At 41.2% G+C, this 21,282-nt stretch overlaps 1 protein-coding gene across 2 annotated transcripts in view; it reads right to left on the bottom strand.

Moving 5' to 3' along the window:
• The window catches only part of kdm4aa (lysine (K)-specific demethylase 4A, genome duplicate a), a 21,972-nt gene extending 1,481 nt beyond the window's left edge, over positions 1-20,491 (bottom strand). Inside the window, exons 1-22 of one of the 2 annotated variants that reach the window (XM_068707794.1) lie at positions 20,393-20,491; positions 18,711-18,872; positions 17,532-17,707; positions 17,285-17,399; positions 16,955-17,148; positions 16,461-16,510; positions 15,927-16,030; positions 15,664-15,801; positions 13,735-13,967; positions 12,871-13,034; positions 11,078-11,454; positions 10,454-10,553; positions 9,655-9,839; positions 8,395-8,599; positions 8,151-8,227; positions 7,561-7,616; positions 6,553-6,661; positions 5,189-5,377; positions 4,851-5,021; positions 3,020-3,139; positions 1,736-1,828; positions 1-1,562 (exon numbers count right to left, since the gene is read on the bottom strand). The exon at positions 1-1,562 is cut by the window's left edge and continues 1,481 nt beyond it. In XM_068707794.1, coding sequence (XP_068563895.1) covers positions 1,422-1,562; positions 1,736-1,828; positions 3,020-3,139; positions 4,851-5,021; positions 5,189-5,377; positions 6,553-6,661; positions 7,561-7,616; positions 8,151-8,227; positions 8,395-8,599; positions 9,655-9,839; positions 10,454-10,553; positions 11,078-11,454; positions 12,871-13,034; positions 13,735-13,967; positions 15,664-15,801; positions 15,927-16,030; positions 16,461-16,510; positions 16,955-17,148; positions 17,285-17,399; positions 17,532-17,707; positions 18,711-18,848 — 3,135 coding nt within the window. In that variant the 5' untranslated portion in view covers positions 18,849-18,872; positions 20,393-20,491 and the 3' untranslated portion in view covers positions 1-1,421. The remainder of the gene's footprint in view (positions 1,563-1,735; positions 1,829-3,019; positions 3,140-4,850; positions 5,022-5,188; positions 5,378-6,552; positions 6,662-7,560; positions 7,617-8,150; positions 8,228-8,394; positions 8,600-9,654; positions 9,840-10,453; positions 10,554-11,077; positions 11,455-12,870; positions 13,035-13,734; positions 13,968-15,663; positions 15,802-15,926; positions 16,031-16,460; positions 16,511-16,954; positions 17,149-17,284; positions 17,400-17,531; positions 17,708-18,710; positions 18,873-20,392) is intronic. The other variant, XM_068707796.1, reaches the window with a different exon arrangement.
• Between the last annotated feature and the right edge of the window lie 791 nt (positions 20,492-21,282).

The raw sequence follows: 21,282 nt of genomic DNA, 5'->3' as shown, positions 1-21,282 counted from the left end.
TGGTGGAACTACCAAACAAGCTGACTCGACAGCCGTCTGCTAGTTAGCTGACTAGTTAATTCCATCATACTAATGCTACACTTATCTGTTGATAGCCTTGTGTTTTCCTATGCTGTGACAAGAGAGTGTGGATGAAGCATTAAGTTGTTAAATATTACTTATTTACTCCGGCTCTTTAAGTTTCGTAAAGTTACAAATCTCCTGCTCGTCTTAGTCGTTACTGCAAAACCTCACATCAGTGAGTCCACCATTTGCAATAAGTGGGTTTAGTTTATGCAGAAGTTATCCCGCTTCAATGGTCACCATGGCGATGCTAAGTATAAAAATGACTGCCGCTCTGACCATCCTGCTACATTGATATTTTAATAAAGTAGACCGAGCAAAAAAGACAGTATGTCGCCAATTTAGCCTAGCGAGCTAACAGTAATCCACCAATATAGTACTACACATTGAGGGTCCTGCATTATTCTGTAATATTGTGTCCCCGTCTTGTTTTAAGGACTTCATTATTTAAAATGATCACATGGTGCATATTCATAAATAAAGTTGGGTTTCATCAAATTAGCATGGCAGATCTAGCCTCCTCAGAATACAGAGCCTGGCAGGTATCAGGGGTAACTTCTTCAGAGCTGAATGGTGAGTCAATTAATCAATTAAGTCAAATCAATAGAAAATGAATAAACATGTATTGTTTTAGTCTTTTTCTTTTCCAAGCAAAAAAGAGGAATCAATGAATAATTGCAATTAGAATGTTCATTTATTTAGCCATGTGAAGGCACAACTTTAGTAATTAAAAAAAATAAAATAAATCAAAACTACCATTGATACCCGTCGGGCTCCGTATCATAGCCACTACCGGCAGCAGGAAGGAAATAAAACAAAGGAGATATTCTCTTTAAACTTAAATTGTATGTGGTAATTGAAATGTTTAGTTCGGAGCAATTCATTTAACATTAAAATCAAAATGCTACTATGTTGAACAAATGCCATTTTTTGTATTGCTTCCTACTTTTCTGTACTGCCAGGGTTGGACCTCAGCCTACTGCACTGTGTACCGAGTCCTATGGAAGGAAAAAAAAAATACTGAAATGACAAATCCTGCCGTTTCTTTGATCGCAGTTTAACAAACCAAATTAAAATTCTTGTTTGAATTAACAAAGATGGATGAATGAGAAGGAGAACAAAAAGGAGAACAGTCCAAAGCGGGTCCTGAAGGAAGTCATCTGGAGCTACACTCTCTCAGTGGCTAGCTGCTATGTTAAGGTACAGTGAGCACAGTTCAGTCTGTCAGTGCTGGTGGTGTGTGTGTGTGTGTGTGTGTGTGTGTGTGTGTGTGTGTGTGTGTGTGTGTGTGTGTGTGTGTGTGTGTGTGTGTGTGTGTGTGTGTGTGTGTGTGTGAGTGAGCGGACAGGGAGCGATGGCTACTCCATGATGGCTCTGTAAATCACGGGCTCTATGTAGTCCCCCCTGTAGCGTGAGTTGATCACTCTCTGCCTCTTGGACTGCTTGATGATCTCCTTCTCTTCAAAGATGCCGTCAAATCTCATGTCTGACGCTTTAGACTGCAGAGACAAACACAAGACCGCATGACAAGACGGACACGTCTTTTCGATGTCTTTCATTGGTTTTACACATTTTATGTTCCAGCTCATTCTTTGTTCACTTAACACAGGATTTGAAAACTGTACATTAGGTGGATTATAGAGTCCATGTGTGAGCTTTGGGTGGCACTTACCAGTCTGGATTTGACTCTCTTGGGGAGTTCTTCATCCAGAGAGTAGACGTCGTCTCTCTTGGCCGTAAGCTGCGACCCATCCTCGAATTCCACCTGCACTCACGAAACGCAGCAAACAATAATGTCAGGATTATTTCACACATACTCCCTTAAATTCCCGAAATGTTCCTGAACATTTCAGGAATGGACTACATGTGTGAAAGGGACTTAAGAGAATGTGAATATCCCCTTTCAATCACAAATCAGTCATGTTGCAGTTTACATCAATGTCTGTCCAAAATGTCATCACTTCATCATTTTATCCTGTTAGACATTTGTGTCACATTGTCATACATAGCATATGGATTCTTGAGTTACGGGCAAAAATGTGTTTTGTGAGGTCAAAAAAATATTGTCTTAATGTAAGTAATCAACTGGGGGAGTTTCATGGTGATATCTATTAGTTATTGTTTAGTTATATTTCACATTACATATCTTTAAATTTTGTTTTTTCTCAGACACTTCAGCAGCTCTTACACACACACACACACACATCAAACTTTACAGTTTCATTTCTCTCAGTCTCTATATTATGAAGGTTTCTACAGAAACTGCTGTAAGAACTCCCCAGAGCAGTAACATTCTTCCTCCAAATATGAACTGCTGTGCAGCGTTTTGGTCACTGATACGCCTCAAGCTCATGGATTTGTTACTCAAACTTGACCCAAATATTCACAGAGGCTTACGAGTGTCTCCTGCAGCTACCATCACCTCTGAACCTGCTCAATCTATAGACAAACGTACTGATTTTAGATCAGTCATCAGTGTCGCATACACAAGCACTCGCTACAAGCCCCAAACAAAACAACAACACGCAATGCAGTGACAGTTCATTAAAACCAAAGTATCCGAGAGTCAAATTGAACCCATTCATTAAAATAAATTTAAAAATAACATGTTAAATTATTTGATGACATGTTCTAGCCTTATTTCACGCTAAGTGCTTATGTTTAATAAAAATATGTCTGAATTTTGGGAATAAAACGATTCATTGATTTCTAATGCCACCTTTTGGTATCTAGTCAATGCTTTACTCATGTGCAACAACAATGTAATGTTTGGAGTTTCAATATCTTCCTTTGGGGACTTTTCCAAATAAATATTGATATTTGTGATTGTCTTCCATTAAATCAACATATATTCATTTCCACCCCTTAAAGTCTCCAAATCACCCTCTTTCCCCCATGAATATGTCTCTAGATTACACACACACACACACACACACACACACACACACACACTTACCAGATACATGTGGATGGCATGCGCTGCCACAAATTTGGCCCCATACACCAGGCCGTCTGTCCATCGCACCTGAACCACGTCACCCTGAGGTGGCGGTCCGAGCTGAGCACAGTCACGGCTCTAAAAGGACAAAACACACACGTTGCAGAGTTGGGACTGAACAAAGGAACGCTGTATGCATCCTGACACGAGTAGATCATCATCATAGAGTGAAATAATCACAAGGACACAAACAGTATTCACCCCCTGCTCTTGACAAAGCAATATCTACATGAAAATGTAAGTTCATACTCTAATTGATTCTAGTCATTTACTCTTCGCAGTACTCCCAATCCATATGAAGCTACAGTCAACAACAAACATTAAAAAGCCTACCTAACAAGGGCAGGATGCAAGACTTTTAATGTGAAACTTCTGGAGGAAGTGTAGATTAATTTATTTTATTCGTGGTGGTTTAAATATTTCAAGTAAAAAGGCAAAGTGGAACACTTACAATGACTCTTGGAATTTGTGTTTAGTGTTAGAATTTCATATAAGTCAAGTGTTTGCATTAAGTGGGGAAAAGGGGAAATTAGAAATAAAAGCCAGCTTGCAATATAAGCCTGTCAAATAAACAGACATTTGAGAATTTAGGACATTATCAATACAATACTACACAACCTCTTTTCTTATGAAACTCTGTGTTGTACAGAACAACAAGTAATGTCCCTGACATACAGAAGAAAAAGAAAATCTCATAGTTGTAGATGAATATCTAGTGGGGCAGCAATGTAAATATGAATGGAGATTATATCATAAGCCGTGTATTCATTCAATTATTCAATTTAAAGCTAACTTTTGAAATGAAAAGGAAAAAAAAGCCAACCATTGACTGTTTTGGACTGATGTCTCGGCTACAGCATAGCTTAGCAAGTTGACGCTACAGGCTACGTGTGGCTGAATCCACCAGTAAACAGAAATAGAAGTAGAAGTTGGGAACTAGAAAAACAAAACAAGTCGCCTTGGCCAACTAACCGTTTAAAGAGGTCTTCAGGAATATGTCTCAATTGTCATCTCAGCTAGTATTGTCCCTGTTATTATGTTACGTTCTGGAAATATTGGGGAAGACGCCGACATCAGAAACAGCTGATAGATCGTGTGAGTGAAATGTTTGCTATGTCAGAATTTAAAATGCATTTCCATAATCCAAACCTTTTTTCCAATAACAGAAGGAGGAGCAACTGGCAGCTATGGGCGTGGCTTATGTGTGTGTGAGAGAACACAGAGAGGAGACTGTTTGTTGAAAACGACAATGCCTCCTATGGAGGTTAGTGTAGCCGCTGCTATAGCATCAGTTCTATCAGAACTAGGGAGTATTTCTTCATTGAAAGAAGAGCACAGAACGACACCGAAGGATTTCCTCCACAGAGGTGTTTTCACTCTGCACTCTGACTTCAGTATGACTTTGATTGACAGATGGTTCATCACATTTTAAAAAGGTATTTTTTCAAAGTATCTGCTCTTTTCTAACAGATTTCAATGACGGCTTCTCAGATGGTTCTGTGTAACAAACCGTGGTTGAAAAAAACACCTCAAACGAGGATGAAAACCTTTTTTTGCTTAACTGAGGGAGTTTATTGAATTTTGGCATTTCCATCCAGCTTCTAATGCGATACTTCAAAATGATCTCAAAATAAGTGGATGGAAACACGGCTAAAGTAGGTCCAAATTGACCAAAAGACACAATATGAGGTACTTTAAAGGAAAATTACACATGTTTCACTAGCTGTATGTTGTTTTGAACAGAGTTTTCTTTTAAATGACAAGATAAAGATAAGCTAGCGAAACCTACCACGATGTCTTCGGGGAAGAGATTGTCGCTGAAGGAACCGTCATCAAAGTTGACCTCGTAGAACGTCTCTTTAGACAGCTGCACCACGTCACACTGGTAGTAGCGGCCGTTCTTGTGCTTGCATATCACCTTCTGTCCCACAGTCAGCTCGTGCATGGCTGCTTTATTACGCTGTCAGAGGAAAGTCAGGAAATCACGTCTTTATGACTTACTAACTGCAGTCGTTCCTCACATTTGGTGCGCTTTAATGTAACAGTACTGCAGTGCTGGCAGTGAAAACAGTGCATCTCTAGTTCACAGTACGTCAGTAGGTTAACAGAGCCCCAGAAGCTCCTTACCTCAATCTGAGTGGGGCCTTTGTGTCGACAGCAGGTGACATGCACCACAAAGGGCCATTCGTCCGGCTGCATGAGTACTCCGGCAGCCTGGGCACAGGTGGGGTGGTAGGCGGTGGGACAGCGGCCGTGGGAGCACTGCACGCAGCAGCCGGACGCCTTCTTCATCCTCTTCTTACAGTAGTAACATTTCTGTCACGGATTGAAACACAGGAGCCAAGGCTCAGAAAAGTGCAGCGGATGGGAAAGGACTCAAGAGTGAGTGGAGTGAACACACACAAGGACCGGTAATAGTTTGAGCGCAGCTGAAGCCTTTACACGTCATGGCTTCACATCCTGTTAGATCAAATGCCCTTCAGGATTTCTACAGCACAGATGGCTGGATAGTCCCTCAGTTTCCAGCCTGTCCTCCTTGTAGTTCTGTGGGCTACAGCACTACAGGGAGGACCACAGTTTGGGACATAGATATACTGTAAATGAGGCCTAGCTTATATTAGAGGGTTTCTATGGAAGTAGCCTGCTACGCTCTTTGCTAGGCAACAGTACACTTAAAATTGCCCATCCACTCCTGCTACGTTGATTTGAAAAGGGAATGTCCATTCTGCTCCTATTCTGACACTACGGACTGTATTGTACTGTGTTTTGTTCACCTCGGCATGCTGGCGTTACAGTTCTGCTCTCTTTTAACAAAAGCCTCCAATATGCGAGTGAAATGTGGGAATGTGGACAACTATTTGGGTGCACCAGTGCTTTTGAGTTCTGACACCTGAATTGGCCACATAATCTGAAAATCCCTGACTAAGGAATCTCTCACCTCTTTACTGTCTCTTCCTTATTAGCAAATGTGTAGAAAACATTCAGGTAGCAGCTTCTTTTTTTTCTCCAGATAAAACGCCACCACCATGCCATGTTGATGTGGCAGGTCATATTATCAGGTGTAGCTAATAATGAATGAATTAATAGAGAGTTTGGGGAAGTGAGTTCTATAAACAATTTGTATTTGTCTTAAGCTACAGTAAAACTCGACACTTCCTGCTCAGATGTTTCACATTAAAAGCATTCCAGCAGCTCCAAAAGGCCACATGTTCTTTGTTGGCCGTTCATCTCTATTAGTGTAGAAAAACTGGATTTCTATTAAAGAGAGACATGACTTGTAGTACAGAGAATAAGTGCTGTGGGAAATGTACATTATCTTAAATCTACTGTGAACAGGTGGTTTTACTCCCCCTTGCCTTTAGTAGCAATCAGCCTTTTTTTGTGTTCATGCTGGCTATTGTTTGAGCCTCAGTCACTATTTGAAAAACAGCTCCCAAAGGAGAATGTAACGATAGCTTATCCATTAACGGGTGACGGTTATTTGAACTCACCAGTTTAAATCTCTGCAAAGGGATTCCACTTAAATCCACAGGACTTCTTTCAGTGATGTTGACAAAGCGTGCCTCCAGCACAGCCACTGCACACAGTACATGTACCCACCTGCAACACACACACACACACACACACACACACACACACACACACACACACACACACACACACGTGTTAACAACGCAACTTCAACGAGCAGTAAGCTGTTCATTTGCTAAAGCACACATCTCCTATATGCATGGATTTGACATTTAACCATGTAGTGTGTGCTGCTGGGTCGTCTGTTGTGTGGTATTATGAGTGAACCGTTTGTTTTCCAGTAACATTACTCATATTTGATTACTCAGTTTTAATGAGCTAGTGTTAGGAAGTTTAACAGGTATCTATTTTAGATTACTGTGAAAACATCTCCACCAAACAACTGGATTTATTCAAGTTTCTCGGCAAACACTACATTTTCCAAGATTACATTTGAACACATCATGATAACATTATAATTTACCTTCACCCAATACTCATTTTCACTGAATAGAGCTTAATCGCATCAATGTCGCTTTGGATAAAAGCGTCTGCTAAATGACTGTAATGTAATGTAATGTAATGTAATGGTTGCTAACAGCTAACGTTAACTAGCTCTAGTTCACAATGTAGCATTATCAGGTAGAAACTAGGATTACTGCCTCGCGGTTGTAGCCTCCACCTAGCAGTCATATTGCAATGTCCAAAATGTCTTCGCTTCATCATCTCATGCTTTTAGACATTTGTGTAAAATCGTCATAATTATATCAATTCTTGAGTTACGGCAAAAAATGTTTTGTACTAGTACTAGTTTGCACATGTGCAGGACCGATCGGTCAGGATGTATGGATCGGTTAGCAAGTGACACATGTTGTTGTTGTTGTTGTTGTTATTATTGTTCCTGTGTAGCGTAAAAGAGCTGATTCATGATATGATGACGCGGTTATCAACGTGCAGTAGATGTGCCTGATGACTCTGGAACAACTTACTTGTTGTTGTTGGCTTTCTGCAGGGCTCCACCTCTCAGTGAACACAAACAGCAATTCTGCAAATAGAACATGTCATCAATCAACTGTCTAAACAAACTAACTACATGTGAGCCTCTGGGTTTAAGCAGAGAGACCTCAGCTCTCAAGTATACACAGACGCTCACTGCAGCATCACTCTGGCCTCATCAGGCTTCGTTTGTACTCGCTTGGAGCCGTAGTGTGAGCCTCCGCAGATGGCGCGCAAACTCCAGATACATTTACATAAATAACGAATACACATGACAATTAACTTCATACTTTGTTGTTATTTTGATAACCGCTGATAAATATTGTAGAGGAGTAAGTCAAATTTGTCTTTGGGTAAGTAGATTTCTGACTGAGCAAATAAAAAAAAATAACATTAATGTTGAAACCAGATTGAGCTTTGATGAAAAAATAAATAAGTTTACACAGAATTTTGCAACAACACGATGTAGAAATAACCCTAATGTTTGTGAGCCATTAGAAATAACTACTTTAAGCCTGAACCACTTTAACTACCAAAAGCGCTCAGATTAAACGCCGCCGCAGTGCGTCGAGTGGTCACTGACCTCGGTCATGGCGTTGGCCTTGCAGCGTGCACACTTCCACTCCTTGCTCACACTGGCAGGATCCACACCGTAACAGCCTGGCATACACAAACACAGAGAGACAGTCTGACACACTGGAGTGGTAGCTCAGAGAATGACTGTCGTGTCATTATGAAGGTCTGTTAGCATGTGCTGCCGGCCACAGTATTTTCACAGAATGAAAACTCTGAACATGAGACGTGTTCATATGTGTGTGTGTACTGACTGGTGTGAACCCGGATGCTGCACCGAGAGCAGCTGATGAGGAGGCTGGTTCCGTCTTCCTCCAGGTGAGGTGTGACGGGCTGCTCCTCACACTCCGAGTCCTCCTCTGTGGTGGTGGTGAAACACATCTCCGGGATCAGAGGCTTGGTCCGCATCCGCCCACCGCCCACCATGACGGGACCGTCTACGCCGCTCGCACATTCAGTCTGACGGCAGACAAAGCACGCAGAAACGTGGAGCTTACAACACTGCGCAACGAGTAATAGCTTGTTCTGAATATGGACTTTTCTGAAAAATCAACTAGTTCACAGGACGGTTATGTTTGTGCCGTCAATTATGGTAAACGTGGTATGGAAAATGTCACAATGTCCACTGCAGTAAGAAAAGTGTGAGGTTTTTACACTTCAATGTATTAAGGAAATGTGCAGGTGTTGGGAAAAAAAAAAAAATTCTAGTTAGACGTTTGTTCCAAATTTGAAGAAATATCCTCAAGACGTTCCTGAGATATCGCGTTCACGAGATAGGGAAGAACGTGAGGTCACGGTGACAACGACCTTTGAACTCCAAATTCTAATCAGCTCATCCTTGAATCAAAATTCAAATTGTGCCAAATTTGAAGAAATTAATAATGTAGGAATGGAAAGATAGACCCCAGCTGCCTCCTGGACGGGCCATAAGAAGTAATTTGTGTAAATAAGTTGATAAATCATGCTTCAAAAAAAAATATTTTTGGGTAAGAATTAAGATAATAAAACGTAAAACAATATTAAATATTAAGCTTGACAATTTAATCTTTATCAGGGCTTCAGTATAACTTCTCTACCGGTAACACTGGTGTTACCAACTCTCTCATTTAGTCGCAACATCTTTTTTTTGGTGGAATGCAAGTAAGTTCATTTACTCAAGTACAGGTACAAGTATGTCAAAATTGGCCTCATGGAGTAAATGTCCCAACCCAGTCTAATATTAATATGATGGAATGAATTCAATATTTGTAGTCACATCAATATCAAAACATGGCTGCTGCCAACACAGAGCGCCCCTCACTAACTGATCACAGTGGACTGTGGACTGAATCTTGTGTTTCCCATTATGTAGCTGGCTTGCCTTTTTCTTCAGATCCACATTGCCTACTAATCGGCCACTTTTTCAAGTTTCACACTTGACAGACAGACCTGCTGGTTTGACCTGCTGGTCTGTCTGTAGCGGATGGTCTATATGTTGGTATGTGAGTGCGAGGGTCTGCTCTGGTACAGGTTACCTGCTGGTATGTGTGGAACAGCGTGCAGATGGAGCAATATGGAGCTTTGGATCCCATGCGCTGGTTGTACACCCTCTCTTTCTTTAGGTTGGGAGGTCTGCTCTGCCACAGGTGAGCCAGAGGTTTAGCCCAGCTCTCCCCTACCAGACCACCCTCCTCCACCGGGGGGGCCTCCTCCAGAGCCTCTGAGGGACAAACAAGCACAACAGCAAAGTCAGCAAACGTGTTCAGATCAGAGGTCTCATTGACCGAATATTTTACGTTATTGAAGGATTTGTTTTCTTTTTCAATGAAGGAAAAATCGAATCTAATAAAAATCTGTCCGTAGCGGCCTCCGCTGGTGGAACAAAAAGTGACCGCATGGTTAGTGTCTCTGTTCATATTTTCTCTCCATGCCCTTATATAATCTATAAACTCGTTCTGCAAGTTAATTATATAAAAAGCAAATTCCACAAAGTGTTTTTACCTAATGTAATATTCTGCTTCAATCCACATTTGTTGGCGTTTATTATTTCAAAAACAACATTTTCCCTGTGGTCAAAAAAGGACAAGGTCAAAAAAATTCCAAAATTGAAAACGACAGGTAATAATCGGTTATAATGGACTTTTTACGACACTGCGTCAAAATGACAGACAGCAAGACTGACGCGACCACCGACTCAGATCAAATAACTACTATTGGATGAAATTCGTGTCAGAGAGCTAAAGCCCCTTTCTATAACTGGGCAATCATATTCATCCAATATTAAGTGAGACGGTGAGGCAGTCTGGTTAAGTTGCTGGAGTTGATGCCACAGACCTTCATCACTCATGCCGTCCTTGATGAGCGGATGGTGGCCTGGCAGCTGTCCTAGATCACTCTCTGGCTCTCCATCTCCAGCCACCTCTTCTGCTACCTGCTGGAGAGACACGCCTACTGTTACCGTCAGAGTCCAGACGTGACAATCCTTCCAAAAGACCATACTGAAAGATAATCCTTTCCCCTTGCTTACATACCTAAATCTGGCACCATACAGTGAATATTGTCTTGTTTATGCAGTGTTTTGATGCGGAAAGGACTATTAAAATAACTCTTGTTGTGTTCAAGGATGTGCCGTCATTTGAGCTAAGAGTTGGCTGGTGAGAGTCCTCTTTTAAATGCAACAAACAACAAATCTACCTGTGTTTGCTTCATTGCTTCCTTTTAGGATTGCTTATCAGTGTAATGCTTCTTACTGGCATCTGAGCGAAGCCAAGCCAAAAGATAAACAAAGGCAGTGTTAGATTTACAGCTTTAGAAAATAGGAAATTTACTGAATCAATGGTTGTAAAAAATGTTAACAATAGTGTAGTTGAGTACACTATTGGGGGAAAAAAAACAGTTATGGTCCATTAACACGTGAAGAAGAGTATTGAAGTGTGTGTAATGCCTGTGTCCACTCACTGCTTTACGAACATGTCTGTTGTCTTTCTCCATCTCATCGTCACTGTCCTCGCTCTTCTTGTCCTCCTTGGGCGGGGCTTCTCCGTCTCCGTAGTCTCCTTTAGCGTAGCTGTGAACGTGCAGGACGTCCGCCGGGCTCAGCGTCCTCTGGAACAGCTTGTGCGCCGGGCTGCAGCTGCTGCTCAGCTGAGGCTCCTCCTCCTCGGAGCACGGGGCCCCCGCCCGGCTCTCAACAGCCTCAGCGGACACGCCGTTCTTCTCTTTTTTTGACGCGCTTTGTCGGTTTGAAGTTTTCTTAGTGCTGGCTTTGGACTGAGATTTAGTCTGAGGCTTGGTGTCTTTGTCCTTCTTAGGCTCAGTCTTGACCTTCGCGGTGTCTGAAAGAATAAATTCGGTAATGATGAACAACTGATACCACCAGATTGTTCCGGACCATTGCAGGACGTTTGCTCGTTACAGCCTATGAAAGAAATAAATACACTAATAAGCTCTACATGTTTGTACACGCCAAACATGAATACTAAAGAGAGTTCTATCCTAAATAATAAGCTTCTGTCATCATCAGAATACACTGCGCTTGTTATTCGATGCTTGTTTTTCAAAACTGATAACTGGACTTTTTAGTGCGATGAATTTGCATTTGTCATGCATTTGTCAACTGTTTTTGTCATGAATACTTTCACACAGAATGCTAATTTTACGTTGCGGAAAACCTGCTTTCTTTCAGAAGAAGGTTGATTTTTCTGAGCGTTCACACAGCGAATAAAGGCTTTAACCAATCACTGTGTGTGGAATGGAATGAGTTACGCCTAGAACCAGCAACACAAAAGCTCTGTGGGCCAAACCAAGACAGCAAACTTAATCACTCCTTTCAACCTCAACAATAATTAAAAACCATTAATGGAAGGTACCTAAAGCAACTCATGTTACAGAGTATGTGCATAGCCTTGAGGTTGTAGGGAGAATTCTAACTCCAATTAGATGTCATACCAAAGCAGAAAAACGTGTGAATAGGTCAAAAGACACAAGAGCTTTGATAACTTGTTAAAAATGCTAAATGCTAAAATCAGTTTCTACTATTTTCAGTGAAAGGGATAGTTTGGGTGTTTTGAAGTGGGGTTGTATGAGGTTCTTATCCATAGTCAGTGTATTACCTACAGTAGACAGTCGGCACACCCACATTTTGGAAAAAGAGACAATAGTACCAGCGAAGCAATGTACTGCTGTGGACGTATTTTAGACACCTAAAAAAAAAAATCTAATGATTTTAAGTTGAAGCTATATTTAGAATATTTTCACCGCTTTCTCTCGCTGTCAGGCAGCCCTTTCTGACGGGGAACTGAACTGAAAGGAAAAAGTATCTATGGTCTCTTCAAAGCACACGGGGGAAGTTTGCCTTCAGGGCTTTCTGCCTGAGAGGGTTTATTTTAATTCAAAACATGATCAAGTAGCTTTGTTGCATAAACCTAAGGAGATTTTCAGGAAAAAAAGGCTTTCTTGCAGAATCCCAGAAGGTAAACTTCTCTGATGTGCCAAAGATACCACACTTTGACAAAAAACAGTATCGATTAGTTTCACTTTTCTGTTCTGTTCCACATGAAAATGCTTCCAAGTGTCTCAAATTTGTCCACAGCAGTACATTACTTTGCTCATGTGCTGGTTATCTTGCCTGTTTGTCCAAATACACTGACTATAGAGAGGTAGCCAATACAACCCCACTTCTAAACATCCAACCTATCCCTTTAACACCAAACCCCAAAGCTGAAATAGGAGCTCCACCACCTGTACTGTACCTTTGTCTGGCTTGACTTTAGTCGGAGACTCCTTGCGTGACAGCTTGGCCTTCTTTGGCTCCACCTCTTCCATCTCCGTGTCCTTCACCGTCAGCTCAGGTTTGATGTCTTCGGAGGCTTCAATAGCTTCGAGCTGACGCTTTGTCCCAGTCTGAGGCTTTGGACTGATGCATGGGAGACATTAGTGAAGACATGCCCCACAGGACTCCGTTTCCCACAGTGAGGGAAGTTCATGTACGGATGAATCTTTAACACAGAATCTTCAAGTTAAAAGAGAGGAATCACCATCCTCACTGACAGAATCAGTAGGTTTTAGCGGTGAAGCTGCTAACTGCTGAGTGAGAGTTATCAGCTCAGCTGTGGTTCAATATATGTTACTTCCTCAAGTAAAGATGATGGAGTACAAAAAAGTATAGTACAAGTATGTCAAAATTGTAGTACAGAACTTGAGTAAATGTTCCAACACATTAGTACTTTTAGTCTGTTGCCAGTACAAGGTGATAGGATCAGTTCAGTACAGAACAATTCCTATGTAGTACAAGCACTACACAGAAGTTTAACAACTCAGCAGCCGATTGTTTGTGACGTTATCAGACAAATATTGTACTTTTTACTCCACTACAACATTTGTTACTAGTTACTTTGCAGATTTAGATTTTTAATCAACTAATAAATGAGGATTGCCATTTCAATTACAGATTAAAATGCCCAGCAGTATATGAAGTAAATAAACGCAGCCCCACCTTTACAAGGTGCAAGATTAAAGTGATGAATATATTGTTGCATCCATAACTATGATTTATATAATATATATTTATATTAACTGTGTTAAGAGATGTGTTAGTAGAGAGTGTAAATCCAGACCTTTTGTCGTCCAGGACAGGAGTAGTGGGCTCCTTGGATCCAGCTTCACTGGGAGTCTCTTGTGGAGGCTCGCTCTGGTCCTCTTTGAGAAACTCAGCAGCCTCCGGTGTGGGTTTGGAGTGGTCGATGGGAGCGTTGTCTTTCCCTGCCTTCCACAGTTTGTAGCGGTCGGGCTGAAATTTGCGTACAAACACGTCCATGGAGATCTTCACCATGTCCTGACGACAGGAACACTGGGAGGGAAGGAACAGATCCAACACTTTAGTCTAGGTTTGAACCCTGGTAGTCTGAGCAGTACGAAACAAGGCTTTGAGAAGAGTTGCATTCACTGTTGGGGCTAATAGTACTCTTTCTAGTCATTCAGATTCTCTGGCTTGTATTTAAATATTTGTGGTTCCAAGAGTATGATACGAGTCCTTCACCTTTCCTTTAGCAACAAACAGGTCAACATTTCCATGTTCAATGTTAAAATCTGATGAAAAGTAAATTGACTGAAAACAGAGGATGCATCCCTTTGAATGGAGACCCTCTTTGAGCTTCCTTCTTTTGCCCCTACGTGAACAGGACTCATGCATGAACCACTCGTACCAACAGATTTGTTTTTAAGATGCTTGTACGAGTGATGTAGGAGAACTTGCTGTAGTCACCAGCTTTCTCGTACTTTTTATTTTCTATAAAAAGGTACAATATAGGACATATGGGGCAGGATGCATAACCTTTTATGGTATTATTGGGAAGCTAAATATGCTAATTTATGCACAGGTAGCATCCATCATGTTTACGCTAGTCATTTACACCCAGTTATCTGTAATTATTATAAATCCAATAATGTTTAAATCCAATAATGTTTACTACTGGTAAGGCTTTAAGGACAGAATAAGACGATGTTCCACCCAACACCGGCTTACGTATCGTTTAATGAACGCTGCATCTTCGGTTTGGTTTGAATTCAAACAAAAGTTTGTCTTGATTTGTTCATTTAAATTTGTTGGTGTAAAAGCTGTGAATCAAAGTCTGGTACAGGCCCAACAAAAGGAAGGTCTCGATGGACTTTATGATTCTTCAAAGCTTGTTTTTAAGTTAATCTGGAATCATTAGTCCTTAAGTCCCAACCCGCAAGATTGCAGCTTATTGACAGTTAGTTGGATCATGACCTAGAGTCTAGGTCATGATCCAACTAACTGTATGTGGTTCACAACTAAGCATCTAGGTCCCAGACGCTTAGTTGTGAACCACATACATGAAGTCCTTTTCAAATAGAACTGTATGCTTTGTTAGATTTATAATCAAAGAGAGATGATATAATTGTGGTTTTAGATGAGAACAAGCAGGTTATTGTAAAATCATTGTGATCTGTTGGTGTAATTATCTTAACTAAAACAGACCAATGGAGCCACGACAAATGGTATTTAATTTGACGCCAAAATATAAGTTTGTTATTGGAACACTAAGGGTGCTTTCCCAGTTCAAAATTTGATTACAACAAACTCAGGTCGGTTTGTCTGGTTGGTACAGTTCCTTTGGGCTGGTGTGAAAGCTGTCAATACGATGCTGGAGCGGACCACAAAACCGAAGTGAGACCGCCAGAAAACGTGGGTCTGGGTCCACTTCCAAGCGGACTCAGAATAAGAGCACACTGTTATTCACGATAACTCAATGATTAGTAAATCAGGTCTCTGCTGCTTTCAAAAGAACTGAACAAAGACGAGCAGGATGTGAATAAACAGGATTATTTTAGCTTGATGAGAGTAGCCCTTGTCTCGTTAGGAATGTTAACAGAACAATGTGACATCATGAACCACAATCCCTTTTGCATGTTTGACATTGTGGAGCAGACCACTTCTAGATAGATGCATCTGCATCCTTTGCATGCGATTATTCACGAGATGAAGATTCACAGCTGTTTGAATGATGTTGTTTTTTGTGTACCAGTGTCGCCTGTTTGCCGTAATCAATCCATCGCTGGGTGGCGAAGTTGGTCGACTCGGCACAGTTGAAACCGTGGTTGAAACCAGCATGGTAACCAAACGGGAACGTCACGACGAACTGCCCAGCCTCCTGAGTGACCTGAATGCAAAAACACAGAATTAGAAGAAACGTTCCACTATTTTTGTTAGGCTTTTTTACCATATTTATTGTGAAACATAAGGCGGCTATGCCATGAAGTCAGCACAAAGTAAATGAAAGGTCACCTTCTCAAACGGTATGCCATATTTTTTCAGGATTGAGGGTGAAATTAAAGTCATCTTGTGGCGCAGGAAGGCTTCACAGCCCTGAGCGTTCCCTGGAAAGAAACCTGGAAACACAGGAAGCCAACCAGAATATCAGTGCAGACGACCCTCTCTGGTTGTGTTCATGTATTTTCAGTTACACTGTTAAATAGCAAGTGTGAACAGAATTGCCTTTATGGACTCCGAGAAAACCGACGACCCCTGACTAAGTGACATATTTTAACAACAGATGAACAAACAGTGAAAGCAATAACAGCAGGAAGCTTGTGTTGAACGAGCAGATTGTTATCTATTGCACTGAAAGCAGTTCTGACTTCTTCTTTAAAACCACTGAGCACAACAAGCTGACGTGACTTGTGCCGCCCAGCGGTTACAACTTGCGTAAAAGTGTAAACGATGCATTTTCATAGGGGAATGAAGACAAATGTGATGAGAGCCTGTTCATCAATCACACATAAATCAATCTATGGAGTTCTGCAGGAACCCATCACATACCTTTGGCAAGTCGCTCCAGTCTTTTCCCATGCTCTGGTGGGACGACGTACCTGAGGAGCAAAAAGAGCACAAGTATATCAAATATGATGTTGACTGCTGAGTTAAGATATCCGCTTGTTCATGGTGGTCAAGGGGTTTGAAGAATGAAGACTGGAAGTGATAACCACAGAAGAACAACTCCTCTCAACAATGGAATCAATCATTGCTTCTGTACTTTAAGGCTGGGGCCACCAATACATTCATCAATAAGTATCAATAACACAAAGAAATAGATGAGTAAACTAAGTTACTGGTCTGAAACCAGACCAAAAAAAAAAGAAGCAAATTTACGTGTCAGTATTTTAAACCACATCATATTGTTGTATCTGCAGTGGTAAATTAGGATTATTGACAGGTTGATTGTATTTTTACATTTAGGCTATTAAAACGGAAGCAGCAGTGAGAAGCTAAAACGCAGTCTGTCCAGCAGTGTAAGGGAGTGTCGGCTACTGTACCAGGACTTTGGCTCTCCAAAGTGCAGGTAGTTGATGCTGTACAGATCCATGTCCTCTGTGTGCCACGCGAAGGCACTCTTCCACATCCCGAAATACAGGTACGGTGTGTTGACTCCTTTGATCTTGATCCCGCTCTCGCTCTCCACGGTGTCCAGAATGGTGTTGAGGCGGCCGATGTTCCACTCGGTCACATCCTGTAAAAGGAGGAATTCAGCAGAGGCTGTAAGTCGCAGTGACACGACTACTGCAGAGTCTGTGAGCATAGAATCAAAACACAACGAATAGATGGAAGTCCACGTCGGTGGTTCTATCCAGACTGTCACCACTCACTGGATCATACAGAGTCCCGCTGACATCGGCCCCATAAAGGGGTGGGTTGAAGGTCAGGTTCTTCCAAAACTTCCTCTCCAGCTCGTCAAAATCCACGTATCTGGGATTGCAGAACCTAAGATGACGGATCCAAGGAGAGAGTATGTTAGGCGTTATGGAAATCACACACTGTACCAGGGTCTGATCTTACAGTCACTGCGTGAAAAACATGAATCGATCAACTGCGGTTCATGATTTGTAAACTGACTTGTCCATGTTGGAGGTCTTGCGGAACTCGTGGACAGTCATCGGCTTCTTCTGGATGTTGTACTGGGTGAACAGTCCCGACTGGCCGGTCACCACCTGCTGGATGGGAGCGGGGATCACCAGGTCATCGATATCGTCGTACGTCCGTCTAGGTTTCCAGCCTTTGGGTGGAATAACCTGCAAGAGAACACAGAGTCAGAATGAAAACTGGCTTTATTTAAGAGAAGAGCAACTCAGAGCGAAGAGAATCTCGTCATTCCGTTGCTTAAAACAGCCTTTTAAATGCTGCATTGCTTGTCAGCAAACAGTCATTTGGTTACTTAGGAGATAGTTTGGGAATTAATAAAAACTCAACTCCTGGCATTCGCTCCTGGTGTTCTTCACCACTGCTTTGAAAAAAGCAAATAACTGGAGCTAACAGGCGGACAAGCTTTAAAAGTGTTTCATTTTCTTTTTAAATAAAAAGAATGACGAGTGCGCTGGATCTAATTCATGCCTATGTATGGAGTGGTTTGTGTGTTTGTTTTTCGAAAGTAACTCATAAACATTTAAAGATACTTTAAAGCAACAGTTGGCAACTTTAATTTAAAAAAAAAAAAAAAGAGTATCTGTGTACTTCTGTCAGGATGTAGCGACAGTTTGAGCAAATATGATAAAAAGTCATTTTCATGAAACCAGCTACGGCTTTAAAGTGTTACATTTGAGACAACCCATCCACCGCCCCAGACCACTCATCCTCTGTGGAACACTGCACTAACACATTGACACCACAAAAAATGTGCAAATTTGGATTCACTCAGTTAAAACCTGAGCTAAGCTTCCCCACAGTGACTGTACCTGAACTCCTTGTGCTGTTGCTTCAGGGTAAAAGAATAATCTTCTTTCACTTTCACTGTGAAGCAGCCACAGGAAGTGTTGAATTTGCATTACCACCATACTAAGATTCCAAACACACATCTAAAACTCTCTTTCTTTAGCAGGGCTTTGGTTCAGGTCATGTTTGGAGTAAATTGTTAACTATTGAGCCAAACAACATAATGATGTCCTACTTCATCATAAAAAGTGCATCATCCCAACTACAAACAGTACAAGTTATTACACACATAGGTATGTTTAAGGAGAAATAAGTTATTCAACTTATTGTATTATAATAACCTGACAAAATACAATAAACGCTTACTTTTGCCATTCCAGCTTTGTGTGCTCCTTGTGACTCCATATAGGCAATGTACCGGCTGAAGTCCCTGAACTCCTCTTTGGAGGGGGTGAAGGTCATTATCCTGGAGCCCACGCTTGGGGCCGGCGTGTCTGTAGTCATCTTTGTTTCTTTCTTTGACTTCAACTGTGATTGATGGAAAACATGGACATGATCATGAAAGCATCTCGGTAACATGTCTGAAAGTGCGTGACTCACTTTAATGTAGTTTCTTAAAGTCTTTCAGCCTGTGACCCAATCTGTACCTGTGCCATCACTTGACAGTAACAGCCCGTCTCAACTAAGCACACTGCTGAAGTTGCTCTCTGATTCGGGGGTAAAGGGGAAAGTCAAAAGATATTACTTGGCCATTTCTCTATTGTTATACCACTTTAAGTTATGTAAACAGTACCAGACATCATAGCATCCAGGGCTGTATGAGGTACTTATACACAGTCAGTGTGTTACCTACAGTGGATGGTGGTCGGAGAAACAGCACGGAAGGTAAAGCAATGTACTGCTGTGGACAGGGGCAGCGGCTAAACGTACTTATGCCACCTTCAAAAAATTATAGTTTATTTTATATTTTCCAGTGTTCTGCATGGTAAAATAAATGTTTATTAAAGAAATGTTTGTCAAGAGAGTCTTCCCTTTAAAGTTTTCTAAACTTTTATTCTGCTTAAAAAACAAACAAAAGGGGTGATTCCACTGCTTTTTCTCCACTCTGACCACAGTAGACCAGGTCCAGAAGACACCACTAAAGACCACGATACTTTGAACTGGATTTACAAGCAGACTCCGGAGACACTGTTCCAGATTTGAGAAACCTGTATTCTAATTCTTTGTTTTTCAAACAGAAATCCACTGAATTTGCACCCAGCCAAACCTCGTCTTCATTAATATAGAGACCCAACAGACAATTGATAACCCAGATATGTAATTTCTTACGTGAAAACAAATTGTATCCACAGCATCAACTGACGGTATTACAGGAATAGACTTTGTTTGCATTCACCCAAGTTGCCCGTTGGCTTCTACGCAACTAACGACTCCAGATTAAACCTACTATTGGTCTTTTCTGTGTAGAGTTGACCAACTGGGAATATGTTCGACTTTGAGCTAACAGGCAACATAGTCTAAACTCTTGCATTACGGACTTTACTAAGAAAACACAAAATACATGGGGGCCCGCCGGGTAACGATGATTGGATACAATCCTGACTAATTATGATGCTCAGTCTGTGATTGGCTGAACACCACGTCTGTCACACACTGTGGCCCACTGACAGCGCTGCTCCTCGGAAAAATATTTAGCTAACGTTAGTCCGCTAGCTAACATGCTAACTGCAAGATAGCTTGCTCTGCGTCTCAGGAATTAAAAGTATGGTCAATAAAAACTAAACCGCTGTCATATTCAGGAGTAAACCGCAATTAACTAGCATTAATAGACAGTACAAGTCGTCCTATCAAACCAGATAATCTTTTATTGAAAGTAGAACAACCGCTAAGTGTGTAGCGGACTCGGATCTGACAGCTGCCTCCGCTCTCGGCTAGTCAACTAGCAAACACGGCTTGTTGCTGACCATCAGTTTCTTGTGCCCAAACTTAAGAGTTACTCCTACTTTCCAACAAACAAAATAATTCTCAAGTGCCAAACATGAACTTACACGCGCTGAAATGTTGACGAGTTGTTGTTTTTTTCTCAGAACTGGTAGTAGAGTAGAAATACAGACATCATCAGTCCGGGTGGAAAAGACAGTCCTCCATTATTCCAGTGACGCATGCTCAGTGTGTGTTTGTTTACATGGAGCTCAGCGGGAGGGGCTTCCGTAGTCCGCCAGCCAATCACGACGTCCTCTATCTTCCAAACCATAAAAACACTAGCAATGCTGAGATCCTCATTGTGGCACTGGCACCACAGTCACACACAAAATATTTATCATAACAAGTATTGTTTTTCAATAATGTTACCCATACCAGCATTACTGGTGCTCGAATTCAGGAGTGTTACTTAATATCTATATTATGTGAACATTTTCTGTAAATTCTAAATATAATTTATAGTATGAATTGTACATTAAAAATGTTTTCTATTTTTTGTGGTGTCAGCTTCTGAAATCACTCAGTTCAGAGACCACATAGTGTCAGTGCACATGATGCTCAAATAAAGTTCCCTACAGTTTGAATATAAAATTCAAAGTGAAAAGATTCAGTTACCAGCTTAAAAGAACAATAAGCAACATAAGACAATTATTTTATTTTATTATTTTTTATTTTTATTTTGTAGAAGCCACCAGTAAACCAATTGACACAGCCGAGAAGCTAACAGTTACAGTCCAAGGTCTGTAATGATTAAAGAAGGCTGCAACAGTTAGGGAGATAACACAGACAAAAAGCAACAAACCCCATATCTTGATCAAATTAACTATAAAAATATGTATATTTATATGTATATACAGCAAACAATTCTCTGTCAACATGTTAAGTATGTTAGTTATCTGAAAACCTGGTGTCATTTCATAAATACAGGCAACATTGGCATCCGCAAACGGTAGAA

This window comes from Cebidichthys violaceus, unplaced genomic scaffold (genome assembly GCF_023349555.1).
Source record: "Cebidichthys violaceus isolate CVI_PGR_0920_01 unplaced genomic scaffold, fCebVio1.0.p SCAF_13, whole genome shotgun sequence".
Lineage (NCBI taxonomy): Eukaryota > Metazoa > Chordata > Actinopteri > Perciformes > Stichaeidae > Cebidichthys > Cebidichthys violaceus.
The sequence above is the reverse complement of the archived record's forward strand: the minus strand, read 5'-3'. Positions and strand labels throughout refer to the sequence as shown.